The 27,318-nt window shown below is 41.9% G+C and overlaps 1 protein-coding gene across 4 annotated transcripts in view; it reads right to left on the bottom strand.

The window, feature by feature from the left end:
• ppfia4 (PTPRF interacting protein alpha 4) overlaps nt 1-27,318 on the bottom strand; it is a 76,201-nt gene continuing 48,883 nt past the window's right edge. For 2 of the 4 annotated variants that reach the window (XM_022204715.2, XM_022204717.2), the window contains 29 exons: nt 22,189-22,290; nt 21,757-21,921; nt 21,118-21,192; nt 20,481-20,552; nt 19,045-19,266; nt 18,104-18,238; nt 17,215-17,349; nt 16,961-17,044; nt 16,089-16,220; nt 15,878-15,940; nt 13,339-13,430; nt 13,114-13,243; nt 12,439-12,635; nt 10,759-10,987; nt 10,634-10,669; nt 10,430-10,551; nt 10,152-10,264; nt 9,980-10,061; nt 9,799-9,880; nt 9,389-9,589; nt 8,694-8,756; nt 8,293-8,319; nt 6,927-7,102; nt 6,663-6,760; nt 5,783-5,958; nt 5,081-5,149; nt 4,802-4,988; nt 4,616-4,709; nt 1-1,578 (listed from right to left, as the gene is read on the bottom strand). In XM_022204715.2, coding sequence (XP_022060407.1) covers nt 4,651-4,709; nt 4,802-4,988; nt 5,081-5,149; nt 5,783-5,958; nt 6,663-6,760; nt 6,927-7,102; nt 8,293-8,319; nt 8,694-8,756; nt 9,389-9,589; nt 9,799-9,880; nt 9,980-10,061; nt 10,152-10,264; nt 10,430-10,551; nt 10,634-10,669; nt 10,759-10,987; nt 12,439-12,635; nt 13,114-13,243; nt 13,339-13,430; nt 15,878-15,940; nt 16,089-16,220; nt 16,961-17,044; nt 17,215-17,349; nt 18,104-18,238; nt 19,045-19,266; nt 20,481-20,552; nt 21,118-21,192; nt 21,757-21,921; nt 22,189-22,290 — 3,324 coding nt within the window. In that variant the 3' untranslated portion in view covers nt 1-1,578; nt 4,616-4,650. Of the gene's footprint in view, nt 1,579-4,615; nt 4,710-4,801; nt 4,989-5,080; nt 5,150-5,782; nt 5,959-6,662; nt 6,761-6,926; nt 7,103-8,292; nt 8,320-8,693; nt 8,757-9,388; nt 9,590-9,798; nt 9,881-9,979; nt 10,062-10,151; nt 10,265-10,429; nt 10,552-10,633; nt 10,670-10,758; nt 10,988-12,438; nt 12,636-13,113; nt 13,244-13,338; nt 13,431-15,877; nt 15,941-16,088; nt 16,221-16,960; nt 17,045-17,214; nt 17,350-18,103; nt 18,239-19,044; nt 19,267-20,466; nt 20,553-21,117; nt 21,193-21,756; nt 21,922-22,188; nt 22,291-27,318 lie in introns of those variants that run through there. The other 2 variants (XM_022204716.2, XM_022204719.2) reach the window with 2 other exon arrangements.

Here is a 27,318-nt window from a genome sequence, read left to right as displayed (position 1 = left end):
TCTTTAAAAAACAGCTTTACTTATGTCTATATAGTGTCATAAATACAGTACACTTTTTTTTTAAATAGCCAAATAATAAAATCTTGATTTGTCAGCATTGTTTCACACCTGGAATAAAGACACAGTACTCATAGCTGCCACATAGCACGTTACACCTTTTAGACACCTTGGAAAAACTGTAAAATAATCATTTTAAAAAAAAGATTGTACACCCATCCAGCACTTCACTGGTTTGTTCATATGCTGTGTTCTCATTGGATGAGGAGTTGGTCAGCCAAGAGTACTGACTGCTCACTAGCACGTCCCCATGGCAACTAAATGGGAGGTGACGGAACGAGATTAGTCCGTCACTTAGAGCAGTTTTATGTGGGTATCATTGGCTGATGTCGAGCAGCAGTTTAAAGTTTGATTTGAGAGAAAAGTAAGGAACAAACAGAGAGGAGCTACAGTGTTCACACTACCATCCACAGAGAAAAGTCATGGTCACATGGCTGGGGTCGGCCTTTCACGCGTATAACCTCTCTACAAGTCTCCAGCAGAGAGACTCATTCGCTCACTCACTCATCCACACGCACTCACTCTTCATATTAAAGGATTCTCTCTATTCTAGGCTACATAGTGTCATACAGAAGGCGAGAGAGGCGGAGAGAGGAGAGGTAACAGCTACATCGTGTCAAAAGAGGAGCAGGGGGAAAAAAAAGGAAAGAACAGGAGAAGAGGCAAAGAGAGAAGTCTGAAATTGGACCCATGAACCTGTGAAGAGTCCTTGTAGAAACGCACGCTTCCCTTTTAGTGAGTCCCTCCCACCAACGAGTCACACACTTACAGCATACAGCAAAAGACACACAAAGGTCCGACACAGAGAGAAAGAGAAAGAAAGAGAAAGAGAGAGAGAGAGAGAACAGTCACTATCGAATACAGGGCATTGGGTTTCATACAGCAATGATGTTATATTGTTTTCCATATATATTTCCAATATATATATATTTATATATAATATTTCTATAAAAACATAAGTCATCCATTTTATGTACAGAGACGATTAATGAGTAATACCTTGCATAACCGGTAGAAGGGTAATGTGCAGTGGGATCTGCCATTTATACAAGTATTCATCATTCCTAAGTCCAAACCAATGGCTGGTCTCCAGCTCCTTAAATCTACCGTCTCACTAGTCATTGTGAAGGATGTGGCGACTCAGGACGATTGGTTTGGACTTGGCCATGTTGAGACTATTAGAACCAGGACAAGAACCCACAGCTGAGACCAGGGGAGCAGGAGCACAACACCACAACAACAAGGCTACTAGGAGCACTGGGGTAAACTGGGAGAGACCGGGACGAGCCTCCTTTACAGCAGCGAGCGCAGCCAATGAGCACTCTCAAGAGTTCAAAGGTCAGAGTTGGCCTCTGTATTGCACGTGTCCGAAGGAGAGGTGAGAGGTGAAAGGTAGGAGGTGAGGCTGGGCAGCAAAGGAGGGGAAGCCTCCCCCAGAGGCACCCAGGTCTCCCTCTCCAGATTTGGCATATCACTCTCAAAAGGCCGCAAGCATATGTCCGTATAGGTAATGAGAATGCACTGGAAGTGAGAGAAAAAAAAAGAACAAAATGAGACAGGAAGAAAGAGAAAGATCAGGTCTGAGGAGCTCCTGCTTAAAATTTACTTGCATCATCTGGCTTTTTCTTAGTGGATGTTGAGTCTTGTATATACACTATATTGCCAAAAGTATTCACTCACCCATCCAAATAATCAGAATCAGGTGTTCCAATCACTTTCATGGCCACAGGTGTATCAAATCAAGCACCTAGGCATGCAGACTGCTTTGACAAACATTTGTAAAATGTGTGCAATCTGATGGACGAGTCTGGGTTTGGCGGTTGCCAGAACCATACTTGTCAGACTACACTGTGCCAAGTGTAAAGTTTGGTAGAGTGGGGATTATGGTGTGGGCTTGTTTTTCAGGAGCTGGGCTTGGCCCCTTAGTTCCACTGAAAGGAATTCTGAATGCTTCAGCATACCAAGACATTTTGGACAAATCCATGCTCCCAACTTTGTGGGAACAATTTGGAGCTGGCCCCTTCCTCTTCCAACATGACTGTGCACCAGTGCACAAAGCAGGGTCCATAAAGACATGGATGACAGAGTCTGGTGTGGATGAACTTGACTGGCCTGCACAGAGTCCTGACCTCAACCCGACAGAACACCTTTGGGATGAATTAGAGTGGAGACTGAGAGCCAGGCCTTCTGGTCCAACATCAGTGTGTGACCTCACAAATGTGCTTCTGGAAGAATGGTCAAAAATTCCCATTAACACACTCCTAAACCTTGTGGACAGCCTTCCCAGAAGAGTTGAAGCTGTTATAGCTGCAAAGGGTGGACCACCGTCATATTGAACCCTATGGATTAGGAATGGGATGTCACTTACGTTCATATGCGAGTCAAGGCAGGTGAGCGAATACTTTTGGCAATATAGTCTATCTCAATAAAGCAATGTTACATTAAAGATCAAACTGCTCATCAGAAGTATTAGAGGAATTACTGAACCAAAAACTGACCTTCAGCTTTGGGATCTTAATGGTACATAGTGCAAAGCAACATTCTGAGTTATCTAAACTAATGAGTCCAAGCGAGTTGGAGTTAAGCTATTTTTTTCTTAAACAAATCCCACCAAAGAGACTTAAACCACAAGTAGTTGTCCGACACCAACCAATTTTCTGCTCTGTCTGTGGGACTCAAATAGCCTAGCCGCGCTAGACAACCCACGGCAACGAATTTAATTCTCTGCCAGGGTGGTTCTAATTACCCTCCATAAGACTCGAGGCTGGATTCTCCTAAAACTGGGCGGACCAATCACCATGAAGTGTAGAGTCAGAAGGCGGGCGTAACTAAGTGACGACAGAGGCGTGACGATTCTGACAGAAACAACCGGCGCACAATAAACAGTTATCCTTCGACTCGGCTTTGGCCACAGCCCTTAAAGATTTGAAGCTAAAATTCAACTTGAAAGACAAAGGACGGCACTGAAGTGTTTCATTGAGAAGAAAGACGTATTTGGACTTATGCCGACGGGATATGGCAAATCCTTAATATACCAGTTGGCTCCGCCGGTTGGGAAGCTAATGGGATTTAGCCACAATCCGCCGGTGCTCTCGGAACTACGTCAGCCTATTCGTTGCGTTGATCGGTTGTATACCTACCCAATTGCTGCAGAGGGATTTGATAGACAACCTTTTAGCCCGCCTCCCTCCCTGTCGAGCTTCCCAAGACCCTTGTGCCGTCAGAAACATGGGTGTAGCATGGCTAGGCTAGGACTCAAATCAAACCCAGTTCCATTTGCCTGATGATGTAAAGGCTTAAACATTACAAAAGCAAAGCTAAGCAAATACCTGAGTACTGACGTTTTTAGCCATTGTTACTGAAACAGGGAGTATATATTGCATTCATGGGGGACTCCACCCCGTCAAATAATGGTACCAATTATTTCTAGAGTATTTCTTTGTTCTACAGATTGAGAAAATGTCATCCATGCTTTCATCTTTCCCATACTCAGGTGTTGTAATTCATCTTACTCTGGTACCAGCAGGCAAACATCCAAAGGTTGCAGTCGATGCAAAATGCTGCTGCCAGGCATTTAACACGTACGACGTAACCATATCACTGCAGTCCTTGCTGTTCATAGGCTACCTGTGAGTTTTAGAATTTTTAGATTGACCAGAATGTATTTGTTTTTGTATTAATGTTGTTGTTGTTGTTTTGTTTTTTGTTTTTTTCTTCTTTCTCTCTTCTGTAAAAGCCCTTCTAGGGACGGACTTTGCAAATTAGCTCTGGCTATAAATGTCATAGTGTTATACATGTTTATTGTATACACTGGTCCCTATTAAATAAACAATAAATAAATAAATTGATTGTAACATTTTCTTGCTTGTTTTTAAAACCTTGAATGGTCACACTTCTGACTGCATTTGCGATCTGCAAAACTCCTAATGAATCTGATCTCTGCTTAAGGTCCTCCAGCAGGGTTATATTTATGCTTCCTAATTCTCATCTTGACAATAAATGAGACCAAGTCTTTGTCCCCAGGACACTCAGCTGTTTAACTACACAAAATCTGTATAATTTTTTTTAAGCAATTCTCTTTTTAAAATGTACTTTTATCGATTGGATTGTCCAAACAAATGTTGTTCTGGTTCCTATTCGTGTTACTGCATGTTTTTATTGTAAAGAATTATTGTTATTAACATTCTTCTTAATAAAATTAAAGACCTACAGCACAGAGAAAGCAAAAGTATAGTGGACATTGGTCAAACAGTTCCTGTTAGGATCAGTTCATTGTTAGTTTTGGTCTTTTATTGGGATTTGTCCACAATACCGAAAATATATATACAGTACCAACAGACACAGCCTTTAAAGCTGCATTAGTCGACTTTTGTTGCTCTGGAAAATTATCATGAACATTTGAACTTGAAATGCCTGATAGCGGAATCAAGGGCAAAATAGCAAATTTTTTGGATGCCACTTTTGGATTCAGGCAAAAGTCAGATATTCTGGGCAATGCCGGTTAAAAGTGCACTAATGTGAAAGTTGAGCGGTTTCAGGTAGTGTTTTGTGAGCTTACCTGTTAGCATTAGCGCTCCTGTTAGTAAGAAGAAGTTAGCATGAATAGGTCCGCACGGCTGAGGGGTCGAGTCTCGGAGGCGCCGGGGGAGGAGCTTTAGATCACAGCAATACAAAGAGACACAGCATGCAGTTAGTCAGTCAAAGCAGTAAGAGAACAGATACAGTACAGTTAGTATTGTAACACCTTCAGGCTGGAGGTGTTTCTTAGGTGCCAGATTCATGGAGGGCGGCATGGACATGGAGGGCATGCGGAAGCCAGCAGGCAGCGTTTCCATGGAGCCCGCCATCATCCCCAAACCCGCCACTCCCTCACGGGAACGAAACCGCTTGCGCCATGATGGAGAGCGTCGAAAAGACTTGTCATCTCCAGTCTACATGGACACAAAACAAAACAACATCACATGATTTTGCTTTTCTTGTCAGCAATATTGTGTTTGAGCAAAATGGCAGCTTGACAGCTCACCTCCTCTAGTCGGCGGTCAGTTCCCAAAGCTAACACGTTGTTAAACTCCCTCTCCAGAACCTGCCGGGCCTGAAAAAGAAACCGTGAACAAGAGCCAATGGCGACAGGTCAATGAAAGTTCCTGAAATACTTGTACAATTTCTAAAAGATATCTCCTCTGATAAATAGTTGAAACCTTCATGTTTTTTACTGAGCTTCCGGAAACAACCAGTTCTAAATTCATAACTGTGGGCAAATAATCTGCACTGTACTGTGACCAGGAAATACTTAAAAGGGAGATCTGGATGAGAACAGCACAGCGTTTTTGATCTGAGCACAACTGATACAGGAACTGAAGCAGAAGCAAATGTTGGCAGGCAGCAGAAAGAAATGCTGACTGCACACAAAACACTGTGTCACCAAAAAGTAAATCAAGCAATCTCATAAAAACAATGGACTGTTGGAAGATGGAGTGGACACAGAGATGCCAGAAGAGCTGCTGTGAGCTCACAGCTCTGCCAAAGAATGTGTCAGATGTGTGGGAATTCATAACAAAACAAATTATGTTGGTTTTAGTTGGGGTTTTGTCAATATTCTAGACAGATACTTAATTTTAGAATTCTACAAAATGGATATAACTGCATTGAAGAATTGGATCGCACAAGAACTTGGTTCAGTCATTGCATGTTGAGTGTAAACAGCTGTATTTTTCTCCATACCCACCTGTGTGTTCTGCATAGGGATCTGCAGGATGAGCGCTAAGCTGCTGTAGTCGAAGGTTTCGTCCAGAGCGACGAGCGCTCCATGAACGCCACTCTCTAACAGGTTGCCGCTATATTCCCTCAGACCAATGGACTGGATCCAGTGAATCACCTGCTCATTGGTCCACACCAGAACATCTAAAATAAAAGAGTGATTTAGATTCATTGCACTGTAGTACAGTATTACCCTGACTGCTGGCAAATCTCTTAATCAAAAGATAGGAGCAACATCATCCAGAGAAGGAGATGCAGAAAAAGAGTGAGATAAAGAGATAATGTGCATGTCCACATAGTGTCAACTCACTGGCACACTCCCTTTGTTCATTTAAAGCACAGCTGTCAGCCAGCTTTCCAAGTTGGAACAGGCGGTGTGTGTGTGTGTGTGTGTGTGTGTGTGTGTGTGTGTGTGTGTGTGTGTGTGTGTGTGTGTGTGTGTGTGTGTGTGTGTGTGTGTGTGTGTGTGTGTGTGAGAGTGTGTCTTTATGTGTGTGTAAACGGGGCTGGATTCTGATTTGACACGACAGCTGAGTCAAGTTCATGCGCTGAACTCAAGGTCAAAAGGGCGAGAGGGCTGGCTACATCTAAGTGTGTGTGTGTGTCTGTATGTGTAGACCACTCTTGGCAAGTGGAGCTTTAGATCATAAGATTGGCTGTTTGACAGTCGAAAGAGCAGCTGTTTCGATGCTCAGTTCAAATCGACAATGCCAGATAGAACCACTAGGTGGTACTCTGGCCTGATGAGGCTGACGATGTGTGCATGCCTGTGGACCAGTGTTCCACCATGTTTGTGTGCCTTTTTGTCACTCTGTGTGGATCAGGGTGTGTGTTGGGGTGTACCTCACCTTTCATGTCGTGTTGGCTGTCCTCTCTCCGACGCTCCAGGTCTTTTCTGTCGTAATTGAGTCTCTTCAAGCACATAATGCCGTACTGCAGACTAGCCCTGGTACACACACACACACACACACACACACACACACACACGGACAGAAAAGCACGAGCACATATGCATCATTAGTCTTCTCATCTCCATTGCTAATGCACCCAGTTAACAGATGAAAGGGGAGGCAGATCAAACATCGGCTAAGCTAATCGCCACAGCAGCAGACCTGTGGAAGCTGTCCACCATCTTCAGGTGGCTCCTCAGGTCCTTCTTGGTCAGATGGTCCAACATGCGAGCATCCACTAGACACTCCATGAAGTAGGAGCGGTACTGAGGCAGCCCAAGGCTGGGCAGCCATTCGTTCCCTATCCACTCGTGATTCATGTCTCCATACGCCAAGGTCTATGTGAAGAGCAGTACACAACGTTACTGACGTGTGCAATATAAAGACAAAAGACAAAAACAACTCTGTCTCAGAACCCATTGGTAAAGTGGTAAAATGAATGATTTCAGTCATCATTTTGCAAGAATTAATAAATAAAAACTAACATAGGTTCAAGTTAGAAGGTCACAGGTATGAAGAACAACAATGATTCCATATAGATATTACACATTGAAAGCCCAGAGGTACGCTGACTCACTTTCATATCTTTTCGGGACACTGGGACAGTGAAATGGGACAGAGCTGTCTGTACTGGAAATGTCTAGGACAAATCAAATAGATAAGCTACTATATATACTGTTGTGTATGCTGTCCTGGGGCTTTCCAAACAATAAAATCTGTACATTCCATATTTTGTAGCTATGAAGGTGTTTTCAAATCTTAGTAATCCTCTGGGTAATTACAAAAGGATCACCAAACTCCATGAACCAGTCAAAACAATAAAGGTGTTGATTGTTATACTCAGCAGATGCGAGAAATCTAAAAGGAGAGTGAAGGGCAACGACAGCTATACGATGTAGGACAATGTCAGTGTGACTGACTAATGGACAGAAAATAATCATCAGTTATTATTATTTCATAAAGCTGAAGGTGAAGTCGCATCCCTCATTCACAAGCAGTTCAGGTTCCACTGCCTCCTCTGGCACTGAATTTTCTATGAAACATGTGTTGATTAATTCATTGATGTATTATTGATCTTAAAATTTGCTGGGTCAAAAATGTTCATACATTAACTTTCTCAGTTTTGGTGATGTAGAAAGCTGTGCCAATCAAATTTCCTTAGTGGCACGACCTCTTCACTTCTTGTGAGTGATTATGATCGACTACAGCTGCCGACTCCTCTGAGCCAATTTAAACAGGTCCACATATTAGCATCGTTGTATGTATATTTTTGACACAGCAGATTTTGTCATTCTTCCAGAAGAGCTATAATGAATCTATGAAGAATCAAAATTTATGATTCTTTTATTGTGACAAAGAGGCATAGGTTTCAAAGATTCCATTATAGGAAATTAAGAGCTATAGGAGTCATTGGAAACTCGAGACTGGCGCATGTAAACTTTTGTTCATGAATGTATGTTTGTGTGTTAGTAAGAAGCCTTGGTACACTTTATATGCGCAGACAGAAGTTCGTAGGTCAGCAGCTCACCTGTGCCCAGCTGCCCTCCTCATTCTCCTGAACGGCAGCATAATAGAGACAATATAATTGATGTTAGAGACACAGGGGCTAATCAAACACACACACACTGCACATTCAGAAACGCACAAAAGCTCTTCTCGGTCTTTGCTCTGCAGTGACCCTCCAGTTAACTGTAACTGCACATCAGCACTCTTATTACTAAGTGAACTTCGCATGGAGACGCAGACGACACGACCACAGGCTACATCATCATACAACCACGTACAAATACCAGCAGAAGCACAAAAAAAATTGATTTAAAGGGGGTCTTCCGGGGGCAGAGGACATATGTGTGTCGCGGTGGGGACGGTGTGAGCGTGAGAGAGTGTCGGGTGGGGGGTGGGGAGGGAGAGCACCCAGATGGTACTGACCGCTTTGGTGGAGGAAGCCAGGTTCTCCATCTCTTCATGAGTCACCCACACATTTCCGGAGGACTGCTCAGAGGACGAGAACACACCCAAACACACACATACAAAAGCGTGCATCCACAGGCACACAACACACCCCAAGAATGCACTCATGTGTATATTTTCACACATGCCAACCCCCATGCACACACACACACACACACACGCAGACACACGCACACACACACAGACAAACATTGTGTTGAGTGATGCCAAGGGAGGGAGTGTATTTCAGGCAGGTAGCTTGTAGCTATATCTGGCACTATTTGTGTGTGTGTGTGTGTGTGTGTGTGTGTGTGTGTGTGTGTGTTTTTCCCCCCACAGTAACCCATGCAATTTATGGCAGCTGAAAAAGACAAGTCAGCCCTGTTAAAGGCATGAACCAAGCCTCTGGTGTAGTCTGAACAGCAAGAATTTAAAAAAAAAAAAGGTGTGAGGAGGCATCACCTGAGGGTGCAGAGTGAAGGTTAAGACTAACAGTGGAACAGGTTTTCAGTGTGTCATATTCCTGGTTTAATTCTTGTTTCAGGTTCATGTGCTCATTTATTCATTTATTTAGAATTTGAATTAATATGTGCCTGTAAAAAAAAAAAAAACAACAAAAAAAAAACCCCAACAACCTTGTGTTCATGAAGGTGTATTGGTTTGTATTTGTTTACCGTTCTGGATGTGAGTGGTGCCGATGGGCTGGTGAGGGAGACCATCTCCTGGATGGCCAGCCGGAGTTTGAGTCGGTGCAGAGGGTTGCTGATGCCGATCTCCCTCTGGATCTCAGTGTCTGAGAGAGCTGACATGATGGCTCCACTCTTCACATTGGCACGACAGGCTGCCACATACCAGGCTGGCATACCCACCCACAGCTGGTGAGAGTCATCAAGACATTCAACGTCAGCACCATTGTCACCATAAAAGGCCAGATAGAAGGAGAAGGGCGGGCAGATCAGACTGTATGGTCAGTCTGGTATTTGATATTACTGCATTCCCTTTTGTAGTAGTGGCAGCCTGACATAAAAACAGCCAGACAGGAGTTGTTTTTAAGGAAATTCTGTTTGGTAGATTAGCGGAATACCTCTAGCCATGAGACAACAGTAGGCCCATCCCACTGAGCAAAAGGCAGACCTCTTTTTCTTGCATCTTCCAGAAGTTCGTGTCTGAAGAGGGAGTTAAAAACACAGCCAGGAGAAAAGTCATGAAATCAATGAAAAGATTATAAATAACTGGAAAAGCAATCAATCAATGCGTTCTTTTACTTTTTCTTCATTCTTCGGTCCCTCTCAGCCTGTGTGCCCAGTTTTCCCAGAGTCATAGTGTCCCCGATGCCCATCTCAAAGTCTAAAATATAAACACACGTGTGTCAAAGTCTCAGTAAATCTCATACATGATGTGGAACAATGTTGTGGATGTCGTATGTCTGCAGTGCACCTGATAAGGCCGGCAGAGGCTGTCCATCCCTGCCAACAGTCTGGTCCATCCGACCCTTTTCCTTCTTCCCAAACAATCGGCCAATAGATGACTTGATTCCTTTCTTCTGCTTTCTGCAAATAATTAAAACAGACAAATGGTGTTAAAATCTGCATAAACACAGTGAAAAGGAGTGTATATGGAACACAGAGAAAGATTAGTTCATTCTGTCCACTGTGAAACTGTTCGTCATGCTGCACTACCCGCATGTGTGTGTATGTGTGTGTGTGTTTATTCACCCTCGTCCATCCTCCAGACTACCAGTGAATTGCGCAAAGTTGGTTTCCAGCCGTAAACTGCGAGGGGACGAGGGCGGTGACGTCTCACACTTGATGGTAGCTTTGTCCACTTCCACTGGAGACTGAAAGAGTCACAAGCTCAGCTCAGCTTGTGGATGCCACAGTGAGACAAAACAACCAGTGTGACTGTGTTCGCAAACTTACTGCTACTTTCCTCCGGTGCTTCCTCAAGTCGCTTGGCTATCAGGAACAAAACAGTACACTGTGATAAAGTAGTCACACACATAATATATTGCTGTGTGTGTGTGTCTGTGTGTGTGCTGTCTGACCAGAGTCATGATGCCGAGGTGGTGGCTGGTGTTGCGTCCGTGATGTTTAGGCGTGGAGTGGCCGCTGGTGGGCGGTGAAGAGGACGAGGCCAGGGACTGGGCAGTGGCGGAGGTGGGCAAGGCTCGGGGTCGAAGTGTCACGTTGAGTCCATCCATGCTGCCGCTGTTCACACGAGACTCGATCTCGTCAGAGCGCAGGTCTGCTGATTCTCTTTCAACTTGGATCATCCTGTACACACAAACAAATCATACAATCAGCCAACCCCTTAGTTATCATATACACTCTGTATATTTGGGGTAACTGTCAAAATATTTCCTTAGCCATAAAAAATGTCCTTATAGTTACTTTGATTTCATATTTCTGGGAAGTATTTATTAATGATAACAAAACAAACAGGTTACAACTTGAAGAAAAAGTAACAATCTTTAAGAGATTTGACATAAAAATTTCATTTAAGTAACAAAGATTATATTGCTATGAGAGAGCTTTCCCCTCTGCAGCATAATCAGCAGCTATTTTGCATTTTATTTTTGCTGAAGCATATTGCGAGGTGCCAAAAGAGGGACCTTGTTTACTGTAAACTGCGATAAACAGCATGTTCTTCCAGCAGGAAATAAAACTGAAGAGCAAAGGGCCTTATCAACATATTATCATCTCTGTATCTGTTTTAGTCGTTATTTTTTTAGATATGTGTCTGTATGTATTTTATGCTATCCACTATGGGGTTTCCAGTATAATATTTTACTAGCCAGGATAGATTAACCATGAGATCCAAATCTGTGTCAGGTCAAGTCCTCTCTTATGCTATAAGAGCCTATAATAAGTTGCATTTATTACCGTAAGTTTTCTCATTCTTAAACTTTAAAATTCAATAGATTTTTTGATTAGTTGAAACAGTGATCAAAATAAAAACACAGAGCTCATATTTTTTTTCTTTTTCTAGACTTACATCATTCACTTCCTCAGTCTGTCTTAATTTCTAAGCCAAAGGTTTGATTCTCAAGGTAAATAAATACATAGATGATGGGATAACACTCATGTAGAACCTCTTTAAAGTTTAAATATTTCAGAGATAGGTACATTAACATAAACCTTTACTGTTACATGTCTTTATTAAGGAATTTTTTTCAATACAATAATATAAGATAAACTTCAGTGATGCCTCACTGAGGAAATTTACATGAAACAAAACGTGTTCCAATATGTCAAAACCTTCCTCTGTGCCTCTGTTAAATTTTCTTTTTGTTCAGCAGGTAAAACACTAAAACTTAATTGAATTCCAAAAAGGCACTGAGGCAAAATTTCTCAGTGTTACATAACATTTTGTGTAAATTTATCATATTGGAAATTGTGTCATTTAGTGCCACAAAGGAATTTTTTTTTACAGCTTTTTTAATCAAGGACCACAGCATCATCTCACTATCTAATATCTGTATCAGTCCTGATGCATCTATATACCCAAAGACCTTTGGCCATTTCTTTAAGAAAATGAAGCATTGGCACCTTTATTGGTTGTAGCATCTTCAAAATGGTACTTTTCTCGTAATCGCATTATGTTTAATATTGTGCTCTCCTTCTCTCTGCTTCCTGTTCCTTGTTGCTGCACTGACCCACATTCCCCACGGGGGGAATCATGAAACTGTCATGTTCTGTAAAGCAATGTGCCTGTAATACGCCACCTTATCTCCTCATTGATAGCATCAAGTTGCTCTTGCAGCATGAGCGCAAGAGTCTGAGCATCTGATTGGCCGCTGGGGGAAAGCAGGGCTGAGCTAACGTCATCATCCAGGTCTGACTCGGCCTCGATGTCGCTGCCGAGAAGGTGGCTGACGCTCCCACGCAGAGATGGATAGTCCTGTTCGAACACCGCACACACCTGAACACAACAAATGCACATGAGCTCAAACAGTCACATGTTTAATACAACATGCATTTCATCCTTTTTTTAAAAAATTACACATCTAAAAAATGTACAACATAGATGAATCCTGATTAAAAACACAAACAAAAACATAATATGAACTATCATATGGAATTAAATGGAAGTATTTAGACAGTCATGAGAGAAATGGATGAACAGTAAACTTACATCACACAGCATGTCCATGGCAGCAGGTGAGAGAGACAGAAAGACAGAGAGGTTAGTAAAGAATGGGAAGTTAGGCATGAAGCACTGACACTTACTAGCAAAGCAGACATGAACCTGGACTATAAGGAGCCACATGTGGTTAGAAGAGTAGCTGGAAATGTGATCCTGAACATGGATCTGTTAGTTTGCCTTCCTGCTTTGTTTGTGTGTGTGTATGTGAGGAATTGTGCAGTTTATTTGTCCCTATGAAGAACATCATTAGCACCTTGTTTGGATCATCTCGTAGCGCTGACAGTCTACCCTTCTGTGCTCGCCTGATCACAGTTGTGCTGTAGTGGCCATCCTGGCCCTCTACCATGGAGAAGCGAAGGTCGCTGGAGCTACCCAAGTGAGACCTGTGATAATATACATAGCACAGAATACCATCAATAATGTATATGTTGCAGTGCAAGTATAAACGTCAGTATGAAAGAGGAATGTCTGTGTGTACCGAGGGTGAGTTCCATCTCCAAAAGCCCCACTGCGGCGCTTCAAATGGTCGATTTCATTTCTCAGCTTATCAATCTCTCCAATCAGCCGCTCCTGAGGGAGAGAGGCACAATCAGAGCAGTTCTGGAAGTAATATTCAGATGCTCTACTCAAGTAAAAAATACAAGCAAGTACAACACTACAAGAAAAAAGTAAGTAAAAGTCTGATATTCAAATGCATGTGCAAAGTGTAATCAGTAAAGTGTATTGTCAATATCATATCAGTTTATTAGCGCAGATACATTACAGAATTAATCAAACATTTTAAGGAATACATTTTCTTGACTTCTTGCTAAGAGTTACATAAGAGGATTGATGCCACTTTTAAATCTGTTGTGAGATGAGAAGGACAGAAAAGAGCTAATTCTGTCCAAAGGTAACAAAATGTTCTTACTCACTGTGTCAGGCCAAGAATTAGTCTGGCACAAAACCCCATGTAAAACTGCAACTTATCATTACACTTAGGTTTGTACAGATTGCCACATAAGATATACTGAAATATAATGTGTTAAAAAGTGAGTCTTTGATATGTTGTGTCTCATTGCCATTCACTTATGGTAAAAGTGCCATATTGTTAGCCTAGCCGCGCTAGACCCAGGTCTGACGACGCAAGGGTCTAGGTACAGGGAGGGAGGCAGGCTAAAAGGTTGTCTTTCAAATCACTCTGCAGCAATTGGGTAGGTATACAACCAATCAACGCAACGGATAGGCTGACGTAGTTCCTAGAGCGCCGGAAGTCAGAGGATGCGGGATTTCGGTGAAGCCTTATTTATACAGTCAATGGGTGAAGCTCAAGTATATTACAGACATGTTAACAGAAACCTTTAAGGGCTGTGGCCAAAGCCGAGTCAAAAGATAACTGTTTATTGTGCGCAGCCATCTTCTTGTCTATCCTTGTTTCTATGGTTGTTTCCAGTTGTTTCTGTCAGAATCGTCACGCCTCTGTCGTCACTTAGTTACGCCCGCCTTCTCACTCTACACTTCATGGTGATTCGTCGGCCAGTTTTAGGAGCATCCAACCTCGAGGCTTACCGAGGGTAACTAGACCGACCCTGGCAGAGAATTAAATTTGTTGCCGTGGGTTGTCTAGCCCGGCTAGGCTACCATATTGTGTGAGCAAATAATGAAAATCCAACATTCTCCCAGAATGTGTCTTCTAGTTTTTCAATTCAAAAATACTACAAAGACGGTTCATTTTACCACGAATGCATAATCTCTGATTTTCACACACAGTTTTGAACTGTTTTACTGCCTGTAGCTTTAAATGCAGGTGAGCTGCTGCTGTCCAGCCCACTTCAGGAAGACTCTTTAGCTGAGCATGGCAGCTGACAGAGATGTAAAAAGACTTCCCATTTTTTCTAGTTTTCTTTTTGAGTGATCATTTTACATTTAAATTACTGAGTGCGCAGCTGTTGTTTTTAACTCGTGCTTGGTGAGTATGAAGGACAACACTCTGATAGTAAAATCAGTAGTTTAATGGTGCGCAGCAGCAACTTAAGAAACTGCAATTGAGTGAGGGTCAACATGTAGTATTAAAGAGCAGCGTTTCATTATTTCCATTGCATTTGTGCCATTGTCTGACAACAGACACCTAAAAATATGTAAATGAGATAATGTTAGCCATATTAGCTGCACAACACCATATACTGAAGACGTTCCTACAGACATTAACATCAATAGTGAAAGTAATCCTCTGGGTTTTCAGCTCCTCAGATGCTGGAGGTGGTGCATGAAGACTCTTCTGGTCACTCTTGCAACCAACAGCAGAACATTTGGTGAGTTTTGCTCATGACTAAGACATTCTAGAGTTAGAGGAAGTAGCTCTAGAAAATAAATAAAACTGGTGGACCATGAGGCAGCTTTCTGAAGTGTTCACCTGGAAGCAACAGCTAGTAAATGGGCAGGATTAAGCAAAGTGTGACTTAGACAACTATTGTTTCCTAATGTGAAATGTAGCAACTGAGTAAATCTCTCATTGGTCTTTAGAGTTGGAAGGCTATTTAGTCATGTGGGGACTTGAGGAAGGCAGACATAAACAACATTTATTTTAGGTCTCCAAGTTTAAATAACCACCAATCACAATGAAAATGGATATTTACCATCTTGGTACTTTAAGATAAGCTAAATAAATCCTAATAAATTTCTATCTATGGGACAGGTATCAATCTTCTCATCTAACATTCAGCAAGAAGCATTTTTTCTAAAACTCTGCCTTGAAGGTGTGTAGCTGGTTTAACCATTCAAGTTGAACTAATTTCAAGTGATCTCCGTCTATGCTTTTGTGAAGCTTGAAGAGCTTACAGGACCTTATAAATGAATACTGTCCTCTGAAATGTAGAGTATCATAGAACAGCATAAAGTGGAAAAACCCAAAGTACTGTACAGCATTTGTGTAAATGTACTTAGCCACATTTCACTGTTGATCATGGAGCATGTGAAGTGTAAGTGAGGAGACAGCAGTGGATTTCAGTGCTCCGCTGATCCACTGATCTCTTACGGACCCTGGTGTGGTGGAATTCTTCAAGCTGTTTCTGGCAGTTCTCGAGGTCCTGAATGAGGGAGTTCTAGACAAAAAAAAAAATCAAGAACCTGCGTCACAACAACTTTGCATTCCAGGAAGATTATGAGTAGTAGTGTGTATTTATTTGGTCTGTGAGCCAAAAACAACAGCAACATGAGCTGCTCAGATGAATGTGTGTGTCCGGGCCTTGCCTTGTCCTCCAGGGCAGCCATGCGTTCCTTCAGATGGAGCTGCAGTCTTTCATTGGACTCGGTGAGCAGACGATCCACAGTGTCAGATAAACGCTTGTTGTGCTCCTCATTCATTTTCTCCCTTTGACGGGCCTGATGAGCAGAGAGGAGGAACGAGACGCTTGGTATGACATCATCAAGTTTTTCTCTTTGATACACGCTCCACGTGTGGGTGTATTTACGCAGCTAATCAAGCATCTCTACATGGATTAAAGGATGAAGTGTGTATTTAGCCCTAGATCACCAGCTGCCAGATACAGGTCTTCTTGGCCAACAATGGATCTCTCAGTGAGAATGATTTAATTACAGTCATTTAGGTGATGATGAAAAAGGGTTAAACGGCTTCTCCTAAATGGGAATCGCTGTGCTTAATATGTGTTCTGCAGTAATTTTGTTAAAGCAAATTAACACACACAAACACAGATTCGCATCCTCAGAGAGCTCTTCCTACTAAATATAGTCATGCGATCGCAGAGGGAGAGAGAGAAATTAGCCTTGCGTGAATTATTCAGAGTCTAAAGATAGCAGCCAATCAGTCTTATAGGGGGGAGGGGGTTGTGTGTGTGTGTGTTGCACCGAGATATGTGAATTTGGTTTGAATTCATGCAACAATGCACCGGGAAAATGGAAAAAAAAAAACTCCTCTTGAATGTGTGTTTCCTGTGCGTCTGCGTATCCACTTGTATGCATGAAGGAGCACAGAGCCAAGAGTGAAGGCGTCCAACTAATGTGAAGCATCAGCCCACACATACACACATCATAGAGAGAGGTCAGAGGGAGCCTGCAGGGCTACACGCACACACACACACACACACACACACACACACACACACCCTTCCTAGCTCTTGGTTCTTCTCCTCCAGTTGTGACTCCAGCTGTCTGAGGCGCTCCTCCACGTTGCCATGGCGCTCCTCGGCCTGCAGGGGGAGACACGTACATATAAGTGCCTCAAGAAGAGCCATGCTGTGGGCTTACCTGGTTCTGTGTTTTCTATCTGTAACTCAGCGACTCTACTTTGTTTGCTTTTTTTTTTTTTTTTTTGCTTTTGCTTCTACGTCTGAGTGTTGTTCTGTGTTGTGTGTGTTACCTTGGAGAGCGCCGCCACTCTCTGTGCCAGTTCAGCCTCCACCTCTGGCAGTGTCTCAGCCTTCCTCATGGTCTGAGCCAGCCTCTGCTCTGCCATCTCCAGCATCTCCTGCAGCTGGCGCACCTTCTCCTCGCTCTGACACACACACATGCACACAGAGACACGCACATATTCAAATATAGAGGAGGGACATTATTGCAATCACAAGAGAGGTGTAATCAGTGTAGTGCAGCCAGTGAGTAGCAAGGACACGACACACGGGTCCGCTCGGAGGATGCTGTTTGGTGTTTCCCTGGTGGAACCTGAACTCAGATTCACCCTGAACTACACATGAACTGTTGAGCTGGATGTTGCTATTGCTCACTCACCGGCTGTGATGCTCTTCGATACCTTACATACATTGCTGCAAATGGTTGAGGCATGAAATATTAAATCATTGCAGACGAGAAAAAGAATGAGATAGCTCGCATTAGCCTGAATCTTCAACTCATTCATCACCGTGCATCAAGACAAATGCGCCATTTTTGGTGTCACTTAACAACACATTAGCATTATAGTGCATTCAAGGCAGCTTGAACATAGCAGAGTAGTGAAACAACACATTCATAAATATCTATTTAGAGCCTGGTTTGTGACAGAGATGTTCATTATGTTGTCCGTTTAGTTGTTTTGTTTCGGATTCTGTGCCCAAATTCTGCATTGGGACAGCCATCATCTCTTTCCACTTAGCTTTTCTTTTTAGCAATTACTTAGAAATGACTGTTTTTCGATGACTGTGGCTTTATTATTTTTGAATGATAATTGTGCTCTCAGCCAGTAACAAGGTTCATTATGCAAACTATCCTCTTTTCACTGTGTATAGCTGGTGTAGATGTGTGCTGTGTGTTACCTGTCGATGCAGGGAGTCCTTGGTGGCCAGTTCATTCTCTAGTTTATCGTTGAGGTCGTGGATGTGTGTGGTCTCCCGCTGAGCAGCCAGGTAGCGCTTCTCTAATGTTGTTATCCTCTCCTCCATATCTTCTCTCTGTAGGCACAGAAACACAACATTAAAGAAATCAGGAGCCATACATTGTTGACAGATTTATTAAAATCTCAAACACCTTACTGTGCCTTTATATATTTAAATCTTCATAATATCTTGTTATTGTTGTTGAGGAAATATGCCCCAAAATTATTTGTTCTTTGTTTTTGCTGACAGAGAATAAAATATATGATTAACATTAATATATGGAGAGGAGAACTTTTTTTGCAAAGCTTTTATATGATGATATTGTCCACCTTCATCAAGTTGTCACCAAAAATATACTTAAGTAACTTGTAAATTTTAAATGTATGATGATAAAATGTTACTATAGCGACAAAAGATAGAGCAAGCTGATAACGAGGCCTCGAGTATTACAAATGTGTTGAATAGCACTTAAAGAATAGAATTGAACGAGATAGTTCAGTAGTTTTGCTTTGTTTTCAAACACTGTGCCATAAACGCCAAATATGATAAAATAAGTATATGTTCTTAAAACTGAATTCATTTTTCAAAAGTGTGCTGTTTTGATTTTTTCCGCTACAAATACAATATTATGTGGATGTTCAGCTCACCATAGCTATCTGCTGTCATGCATCATTTCACTTTCCATGGCATGAGAGAAAATCTGTGTTATGTAGACAATCAGATTGCATTTCTTAACCAAGGTCCATGACCTATTCAAGAAATTAGTGGAAAATGAAATTTGATCTTTTCACTTTTCAAAGCGTTACATTTTTGCTTCCCCGGCTCTCTCTTTCTGGCTTCCAGAGCCAACGCACAATTCTGACTCCATCTTTTACTGTCACCTCTCTCTGTTCCCTTTGTTGTTTGATTGACAGCTCCTCGCTGCGGCTCAGTTCTCGGCGTGCATTCGCCAGCTCGGCCTCCAGCTCGGCAACCCGGGCGTTAAGAGTGGCAGAGTGCTCGCGGCTCTGAGCCAGCTCCTTATTGGTCCGATCTAGCAGCTCCTGAAGCTCAGACACTCGGCTGCCGTCATCGTGGGCGTCTATGGAGCCGTTGGGTAGTCTCTGCAAGGTGGACACACAAAATTAACACATATTCACACATGAAACGCATCTCAGTGCTGAGTTGCATAGATGCAAATGTACATGTGATGAGCAGAGGGGAAATTGAGAGCTGTAGAACTGATAAAGTTTGCTGGGTGACCTAGATTAAAAAGTGGTGAGTTTTATGCATACGGAGATGGGTTATGTGAGGTTAGGCTGCCATGTTGTTGTTTTGATGTTGTTTCTCTTCTTCTTTGCAACTCAAAGTGCCGTTAATTCCAGGGCCTTAATTACACAAACCTTCAGGGACACATATTCACACAGGCAACATGGTGGGCAGTTATAGTTAGAAGGACCCCCTCTGCTCCCTCATGTTCCTACTTCACCTGCACCTTACAGAAATATAGGCACATATACTACGCAGAATAGGGTTAAATGGTATGAGACTGTGATAAAACACACCTGGTGAGCTGTGCAGTTGTGCGTGATTTCAGTTCAGCCACACAAACTCTTTAGATTTACTCTCTGTGACTGTGGGAAGAACACTGTGCACTAACTGATGTTGTGTAGCAATCATTGGCTCGGACAAGGCTCTAGAACAGTCTTTGTGAGGGTTTCTGCACTCTGTGTTTTGTACAGCAGTATCCTCTAAAGGGTGCAACATCATACTGTCAGCAGGGCAGTGGGTGTCATGAAAAAATGTCCTAACAGAGTGTGTTTGCACCCCTCACATGCTGTGACATCTAAACTACAATCCTTTTCCTAATGGCCACACTCAAGCTAATTCTCTCTTCATCTTTTCTCCCTCACTCTCTGTGGTCATCGTTTAATACAACGTCCTCATTGCTTTCATCCTTTCTTAATGGTAAGTTATTGATTTTTGAAATTTAATTATTTTTCACATACTAAAGATATTTCTGGTCTCTCTCTATCACTAAAGCCACAGAAATAAGGGCAACAATAAGAGGATCATAAAATGTTTCTTGTCTGCTGTACAGCCGGTTCAGAAAGGAAGGCAGTTTCCATCCAGTTACAAGCAGATTCTGCTTTTCAATCACAGGGATGTTTGTTGCTCCAGACAGATCTAGTTCCAGTGACATATGTATGTGTGTGAGCAGATATTTTAATGTATCAGAGGAAGACAGAAAGAAGATGCTAAAGTGACCAGTTCACAAACTACTATGGGGCTTAAAATAAAACGCATATCAGAAAAACAATCACACAGCCAGGAAGACCTTCCATGTAGGTTTGGATCCATCTCCTCGCTCCACTGAGTCACCGTCCTTCCTCTGTCTCACCATGTTCAACTGCAAAGTAGATTAAAAAGAAAAAAAAACACTGAACAAACTCACACATTTGCTTCCTTTTCTTTTTCCTTAGTCGATTCGAGAACAAAACTCGGCATCCAAAAGGGAAACGCAGCTCTCAAAGTGCTTAAGACAACAAGTCTTATCGTATTTTACAAATCTGCAAATCTACTCAGAAAACAGGAGGCATGGAGGGTTCGCTTCAGTGAGGGTCTCCTCGCTCCTCGTATAAAACCCTGTGATCTGTGAAACTTAACAAGCTTTGACTGCACATCTTACATTACCTGCCTGCTGGGATCCTACTTTAACCGAGCCTGCTGTGAATATTTAACGCAAATATATCTTTAGATTTCTTTCTTTGATGCCTTTTTTAAGTGTGAATGTGTAATGGGTATGAGCAGTGGGCTGAGAGGAGGGAGCCTCTCACTCAGCGTGACACTTGAAGTGTGCATCAGATCAGACTGGAGGCTTTAACAGATGTCTGCGAGGGATTGAGCATATGTTTAACTTATAGGAACACACACACACATATTTTCACATGTGCGCACACATTCGCACACCTCACCTCTTGTGTGGTGGACGCTAGCTGTCCCTCTAAGGTGGCCACCCTCTCCAGAGCCACCCGAAGCCTCTCACGCACCTAAAACACACCAAGAACCCACACGTTTAATCTAATTACGCCTTTTTAATCCTTGACATTATAAAATACAATGTTTTGCCCTAAGCATTCTCAAAAAATGGCTCAAATTTTTGTTTTATATAGATTTTTATTTCTACAACAAATAAAGCGCTATAATAGATTATTGTTGTCTAAATGTGCTTCTGCTTCTGTTAGTGCATCTCATGACTGTTCAACAACAATCTGCATGTACAAATTTTACTATATAGTAAAATTGAAACTGAGGGAGCGCTGAAGCTCATTAAAAATGAGAAAACAAATAACAAAACTGAATAGATCAGAAGTAATTAGCGAGGAAAGACAGCAATTCAACACAATGCAGCAACACTGAAGTTACCAAATGAGCCAGATGTTTCCCCTTTATTGGTAAGAACTGACCACAATCCTTTGTGTTCGTGTGTGTGTGTGTGTGTGTGTGTGTGTGTGTGTGTGTGTGTGTGTGTGTGTGTGTGTGTGTGTGTGTGTGTGTGTGTGTGTGTGTGTGTGTGTGTGTGTGTGTGTGTGTGTCTGTCTGTGTGAGTCCACCTTTTCATCCAGGGCCTTGTGGTGTTCAAACAGGGACTTCAGAGCTTTGAGGACCTCCACCTCGCTGGAGACTCCAGATGGTGGGGGTGCCTGTCTCTTTACCACCGTCATCCTCAGACTGCGTTCGTGACGAGACACCAGACACTCCAGGTGCTCCAACAGCAGCTACAGCACAAACACACACACACACACACACACACACACACACACACACACACACACACACACACACACACACACACACACACACACACACACACGAGTGCATGCACGAACAAAGAGAATACTAATTTCAAGCTCAGAAACATTGTTTGTTTTCATCAGCATCACCACACCCTTCTACTTATTATGCACACACACACACACACACACACACACACACACACACACACACACACACACACACACACACACACACACACACGTACATACCCTGGTGTTGTTCCTTTCAGCTTTCAGCTCAGATATTTCCTCTTCTTTCTCCAGCAGCTGCTCCCTGCATATGTTCAGCTCCTTTGTCAGGGTGGCAAACTCCTACACAGCAAACACACACAAAACACCCACACACAACTTAATACTGTATCTCTGATCAACATAATGGACAACACTTTTGTTGAGGCTGAGCATGAATACAGCTGCAGTGTTGTGGTGGCAGCTCATGTGGGTGGGACCAACCAATTTGGTGGCCGGAGGCTCAAACACACTCCTGGGTCAGAGCGGTACGGGATGTTCTGTACCTGTGTGAAGAATACTTTATCAGCAGGTGAAGTTAGGGCAGACTTAAATAATGGGCAGTCTGGGCTGGCTCCTCCAAACAAAAAACTGCTCCTTGTGTGAGAGATGCTGTCTGGCAAATGTTTCCTGTGCACCTGCGATAAGAGGTGGCCTGAGAGGGGAGAAATTCCATGACAAACTAGCTACCAAATGGTATCTGATCTGCATAAACACTATCTGAGCCGTGCCACTGCGCCTACCTCAGTGCCTCCGTAGGGGGAATATTTTGACTCTAAAATATCTCTCCATATTTATTGAGGTCAAATCAGTGCTGCTACAGAAAACATCATGATCAAAGTTTCTTTATATTGTGAAAAAAAAGTACACAAATCCAGAAGTGAGAACAATACGTGCCATCTAATTCAGTTTGACAAACACGCTCACTACATGCAGGCATCTGTGATGACACAAGGACTTTTAATTATTACCGTAACAACAAATTAGTCAAAAATAATTCTTGTCTTTTTGAAAAGTGTCGCTTTGTGCACTGATTAGTTTCATGATGTTTATTCTTCACACTCCTCAATTTTGACAGATGCACTCCACTGAAGCTTTAACGCTCATACAGCACTCCAGATGTCTTTTCAAGACATTTGGAAAACTTGACCGATGAGTTGCTGGAAGTTGGCCCACAATGGTTTCTGCTTGGTTGGGATCCACTCTGTCAGAATTTTTGCAATCAGCCCCTCTGTAAATTTATTCATGCACCATATGGCACAGCACACAGATGCATTTGTGGAAAAATACCAACTTTGGTAATCTTAGACTTGGACTTGTTAGTTTTGATGTGGCAAAATAATAAAATTAGGTTGTGTACGAACTATGAATACATGAAATAGACTTTGAGATTTCTCTGTTCTGTTTCTCTTGTCAGTTGAAACACAACTTAACCCTCTGAACTTGAAGAAATTTCTGGGTGCTTTTTGCTCCCGTCACATTTTTGGGCTCATTTTCACTGTAATATTGTCCTGAACCTCTATGGAAACAGTACAACCATGACTAGAAGTAGAAAAATAAAAATAAATAAATAGTTTTCCACTATTTTGAAGTTTTATTCTAAGCTAAGCTAATTAGCTTCTGGCTGTAGCTTCATGTTTAATGTACTGACATGAAAGTGGTGTCAATCTTCTCATCTAAATCTTGGCAAGGAAGTAAATTTGTATATTTTCCTAAATGTCATACTACTCTTTTAAGCCAAACAAAATACATTCATGTCATATTGTCTGACTGTTGCAGTGCTTTACATGTGTGACAAATTTCTTGTCATTCCACTAAAGTACTTCTCCTTTTCCGACAGCAGTGTGTGTAGTATTTTACTTAAGACAGCAGTACCCTCTTTTTTTAAACCTCTATAAACAACCATGAATTTGAAATCTGATGGACATGATTTTATTCTCCTTTTGAGCTGTTAATAGAAGGCTCCGTTAACTTTAATAGTTTGGGAGAGGGCTTGTAATGGAGGTGCACTGTTTTTCTGCTGTGTGTTTCACTTTTACAGTAAATAAACTTTTATGATGTTTCACCTGCCAATTTTACACTTTAAATGACAGCAGTAAAAAGGCCTTGCAGAGATTATGACATAGTCCTCAAGACAATATTTAAAACATTTGCAAATCCTGATTATGTGGGACCTTTTCACTTGCTCTGATCTGGGAATACAAGGTCTACACAAACTGTCCTTTTCAGATAAATCATAGAAATGTAATCTGGTCTTCACACAAATCTCTTCAGATCATTGGAAGAAAAGGCAAAATATTCCTTATTTTGTCCCTCTATTATTACTGTTTGATGCCATCTAAGCAGCCACTTGTCAGAGAGTGTTCCCTGGTCACCAGCCACATATCTAATCCATTTCCCTGTATGATTTTCTGCTATTCTGTCTTCCTTCGATTAGATTTTCACAAGATGTGAAGCTTACTATTCAACAGAGAGCCACCGAGTGACGTACACAGCTTCTGCTGAGTGTTTATTTCTAATATTTTTCCCCCGTTTGGTCACATTGGAGCAAAGATTGGGTTTGCGGTTTGTGCATCTGTGTGCACACATGTGTGTGTTTGTGTGTTGTACTGTTTGAGAGAGTAGATCTGATTGTGTGTGCATGTTGTTTGAACATCTCTTGGTGCTTTGTTGGCATTTCTGTAAGCTTGGCTTTAGTCCAAACCAATACCCAGAGGGCTTATGCTCTCCCTACACACACACACACACACACACACACACACACACACACACACACACACACACACACACACACACACACACACATTTTAAAGTCCTGGAGCTCCCTGTGACTATGACACTGCAGTCGTGGTCTCACATTGTCACTAATGACCCAAACACTGGAGAATTATGTGAGAGGCTGAGATAACTATACCCCACTCCACCTGACAGGTGGTACTGGACAAAGCAGGTTTGGAGAAAGTCAGAGTAAAATGTACTTCTGCCTTAAGTAAGATGCTCTCTGGACTCCAGCTTCAGGGTGGCGGTGAGACAGATAATGTTGTGGTCTCAACATTATTATGTCCCATTTGCGCTGTGGTTATCTTGATGTGTGTGGATGATGAATACTGGTGAGGACGCACAGACTGACAGTCTCTGTAATATCACACTGATTTTTCTCAATACTCAGGGTCTGCTGCCTCTGAATATGTGTTTATATGTGATATGACAAACCAAACTTTTAAGTCTGCTAAAGTTCTTAAATTTATTATGTATTATTGATTACATATAATGCTAAAGATGATTGTATTAGTTATAGTATACACTCAAGTTGCCACATGAATAAAACAAAACAATAAGACAAAGTTTGATTAACCTCTGAACCATTGGTGGACTTGAAAACCATAGTTTCCTTTTTAAAAATCACAAAAATTAGACCATTTGTCAGTGCCAGAATCTGTAAAAACAAGAAAAATCGTCAAATTTACAACTTCCTGAAAAATCACTGAACTGCTCATCCGCAACATGCTGGTCCATCAAAAAAAAAAAAAAAAAAAAAACAGATCTTAAAATCCTGATATTTCATTCACTCAAAATAAAAATTCTGCGCTCGTCTGCACAACAGGGAAACCATGACTGCTACCAACAGACACAAACCAAAGATTAGAGGACATTTCTCATAAACCACAGGGTAAAAAAATGAAAGTTTAAGTAGTAATCAACATATGCTATGTAACTGACCTGGTCACACTTGTACATATTGATTCTGTAAAATAAACAAACAAAGAAATTTAACTTAGTCTTTGTTATGATTTATGGCTGTATAACTGCGTCACACCGAAAAGAACACATTTTTTTTTTGTTTTCTATACCTTGGATACCCATGGATGTGCTGTTTCCATAGAGGTGCAGTACTTTACATTGTAACAAAAAATGAGCCCACAGTGAGGAAAAATGTGACAGGGGCGAGAAAAGCCCAGAAACTGCTTGAGTTGCATTGTCAGGATTGCACAAGAAATATAGTTAGAATAGAAGAATATCAACATTTTTATATTAATATTTTGAAATATTATGTTGCTAACACATTTCCTGCAGCTTTCCTGCACAATAACGTGCCTGGAAGATAATAACATCGCAGGCTGATATTAGATGTTAATATTTTGAAGTTGTGTCACTGTAATCTTTGAAGAGGGTCATCAGTAGCTTCCTATTTGGGGGTTGACCTGCACAGCTTTCATTACATTTTATTGGCCCAACCTTTACAGTCTTGTCTTGATCTTTGCATGTACTGTCTCTACTCTTTCTGTCTGCAGATGCACTGTGCTAGACTTTCGTGATATTTATCAACCAGACAAGTGAGCCCGCCTGCAATCCGATCAGCAAACTGAATGTCATCAGAAAAATGCGCATCTCTAAATTTGCTTGGGGCTCTTCCTGGTGAAACTGTTCTGTTTTTCTACATGACATCAAGCAGGATGGGCATACACTGGCATACATCACCTAAGCTGAGTTGCTGAAAATGATTGCCAAAATGATAGCATTTATATTTGAGCAAATCAACCGTATACAGAAACAAAACACACACAAATTGGTCGATTTCGGCATTTCTATTGACCCTGTCTATCACTGCAAGCAATAAAACAAGGGTGTGGAGCTGAAGGAGGAACCGAATAGGGACGAGAGAGGGAAGGAGTGACTGAAGGAAAGGGGGGAAAATGGGTCAGCTTGTTCATTTTAGCTTCCCTTATTCCACAGGGGTGCACCAATAGACAGGAGCTCAGCCCAAATCCACCAACAGATGTTAGAGCTCACTGTCTCTTTCAATCAAGGCAAAGAGGCTCAACAGGCCACCTCTCACGTTCTCCAGTTCATCCCTTCATCCTTTCATTCCTGTGCCTTTTAAGAGCCCTCTGCATCTCCCCAGCTTCATTAAAAACAGCAAACAAAAAGGCAAACGGGAGAAGCATGCACTGACAAATAAATAAGAATAGATAAAGCTATGAATATGCAATTCGGATTAATATGTAATGGAATAGACAAGTGTTATTTATAAAATATAACTCATCACTGTCTAGACAAAAAAAAAAAAAAACCTCTATTAAATTTCTCATGAAGGCCTGTCCAACCCCTTCCCTCTGACAGCTTCTACTGGGTTTGCTTTTGTTCTCTTTTCAACACACACCCACCATCACAATGCACCCTAAGCAATCCTAACCCCCAAAATCATGTTAGCTTTGAAAAAATCCCAGGATGTTTTCTTCAACTTCACACAACAGTCAGATCCAGACGCAGCTCACTGACAACAACCTCAGCGTCTGTCAGAGAGTGTATCATATCGAAGGTTCTGGAAGT

The sequence above is a fragment of the Acanthochromis polyacanthus genome, chromosome 5 (genome assembly GCF_021347895.1).
Source record: "Acanthochromis polyacanthus isolate Apoly-LR-REF ecotype Palm Island chromosome 5, KAUST_Apoly_ChrSc, whole genome shotgun sequence".
In the NCBI taxonomy this organism is placed as follows: Eukaryota; Metazoa; Chordata; class Actinopteri; family Pomacentridae; genus Acanthochromis; species Acanthochromis polyacanthus.
The sequence above is the reverse complement of the archived record's forward strand: the minus strand, read 5'-3'. Positions and strand labels throughout refer to the sequence as shown.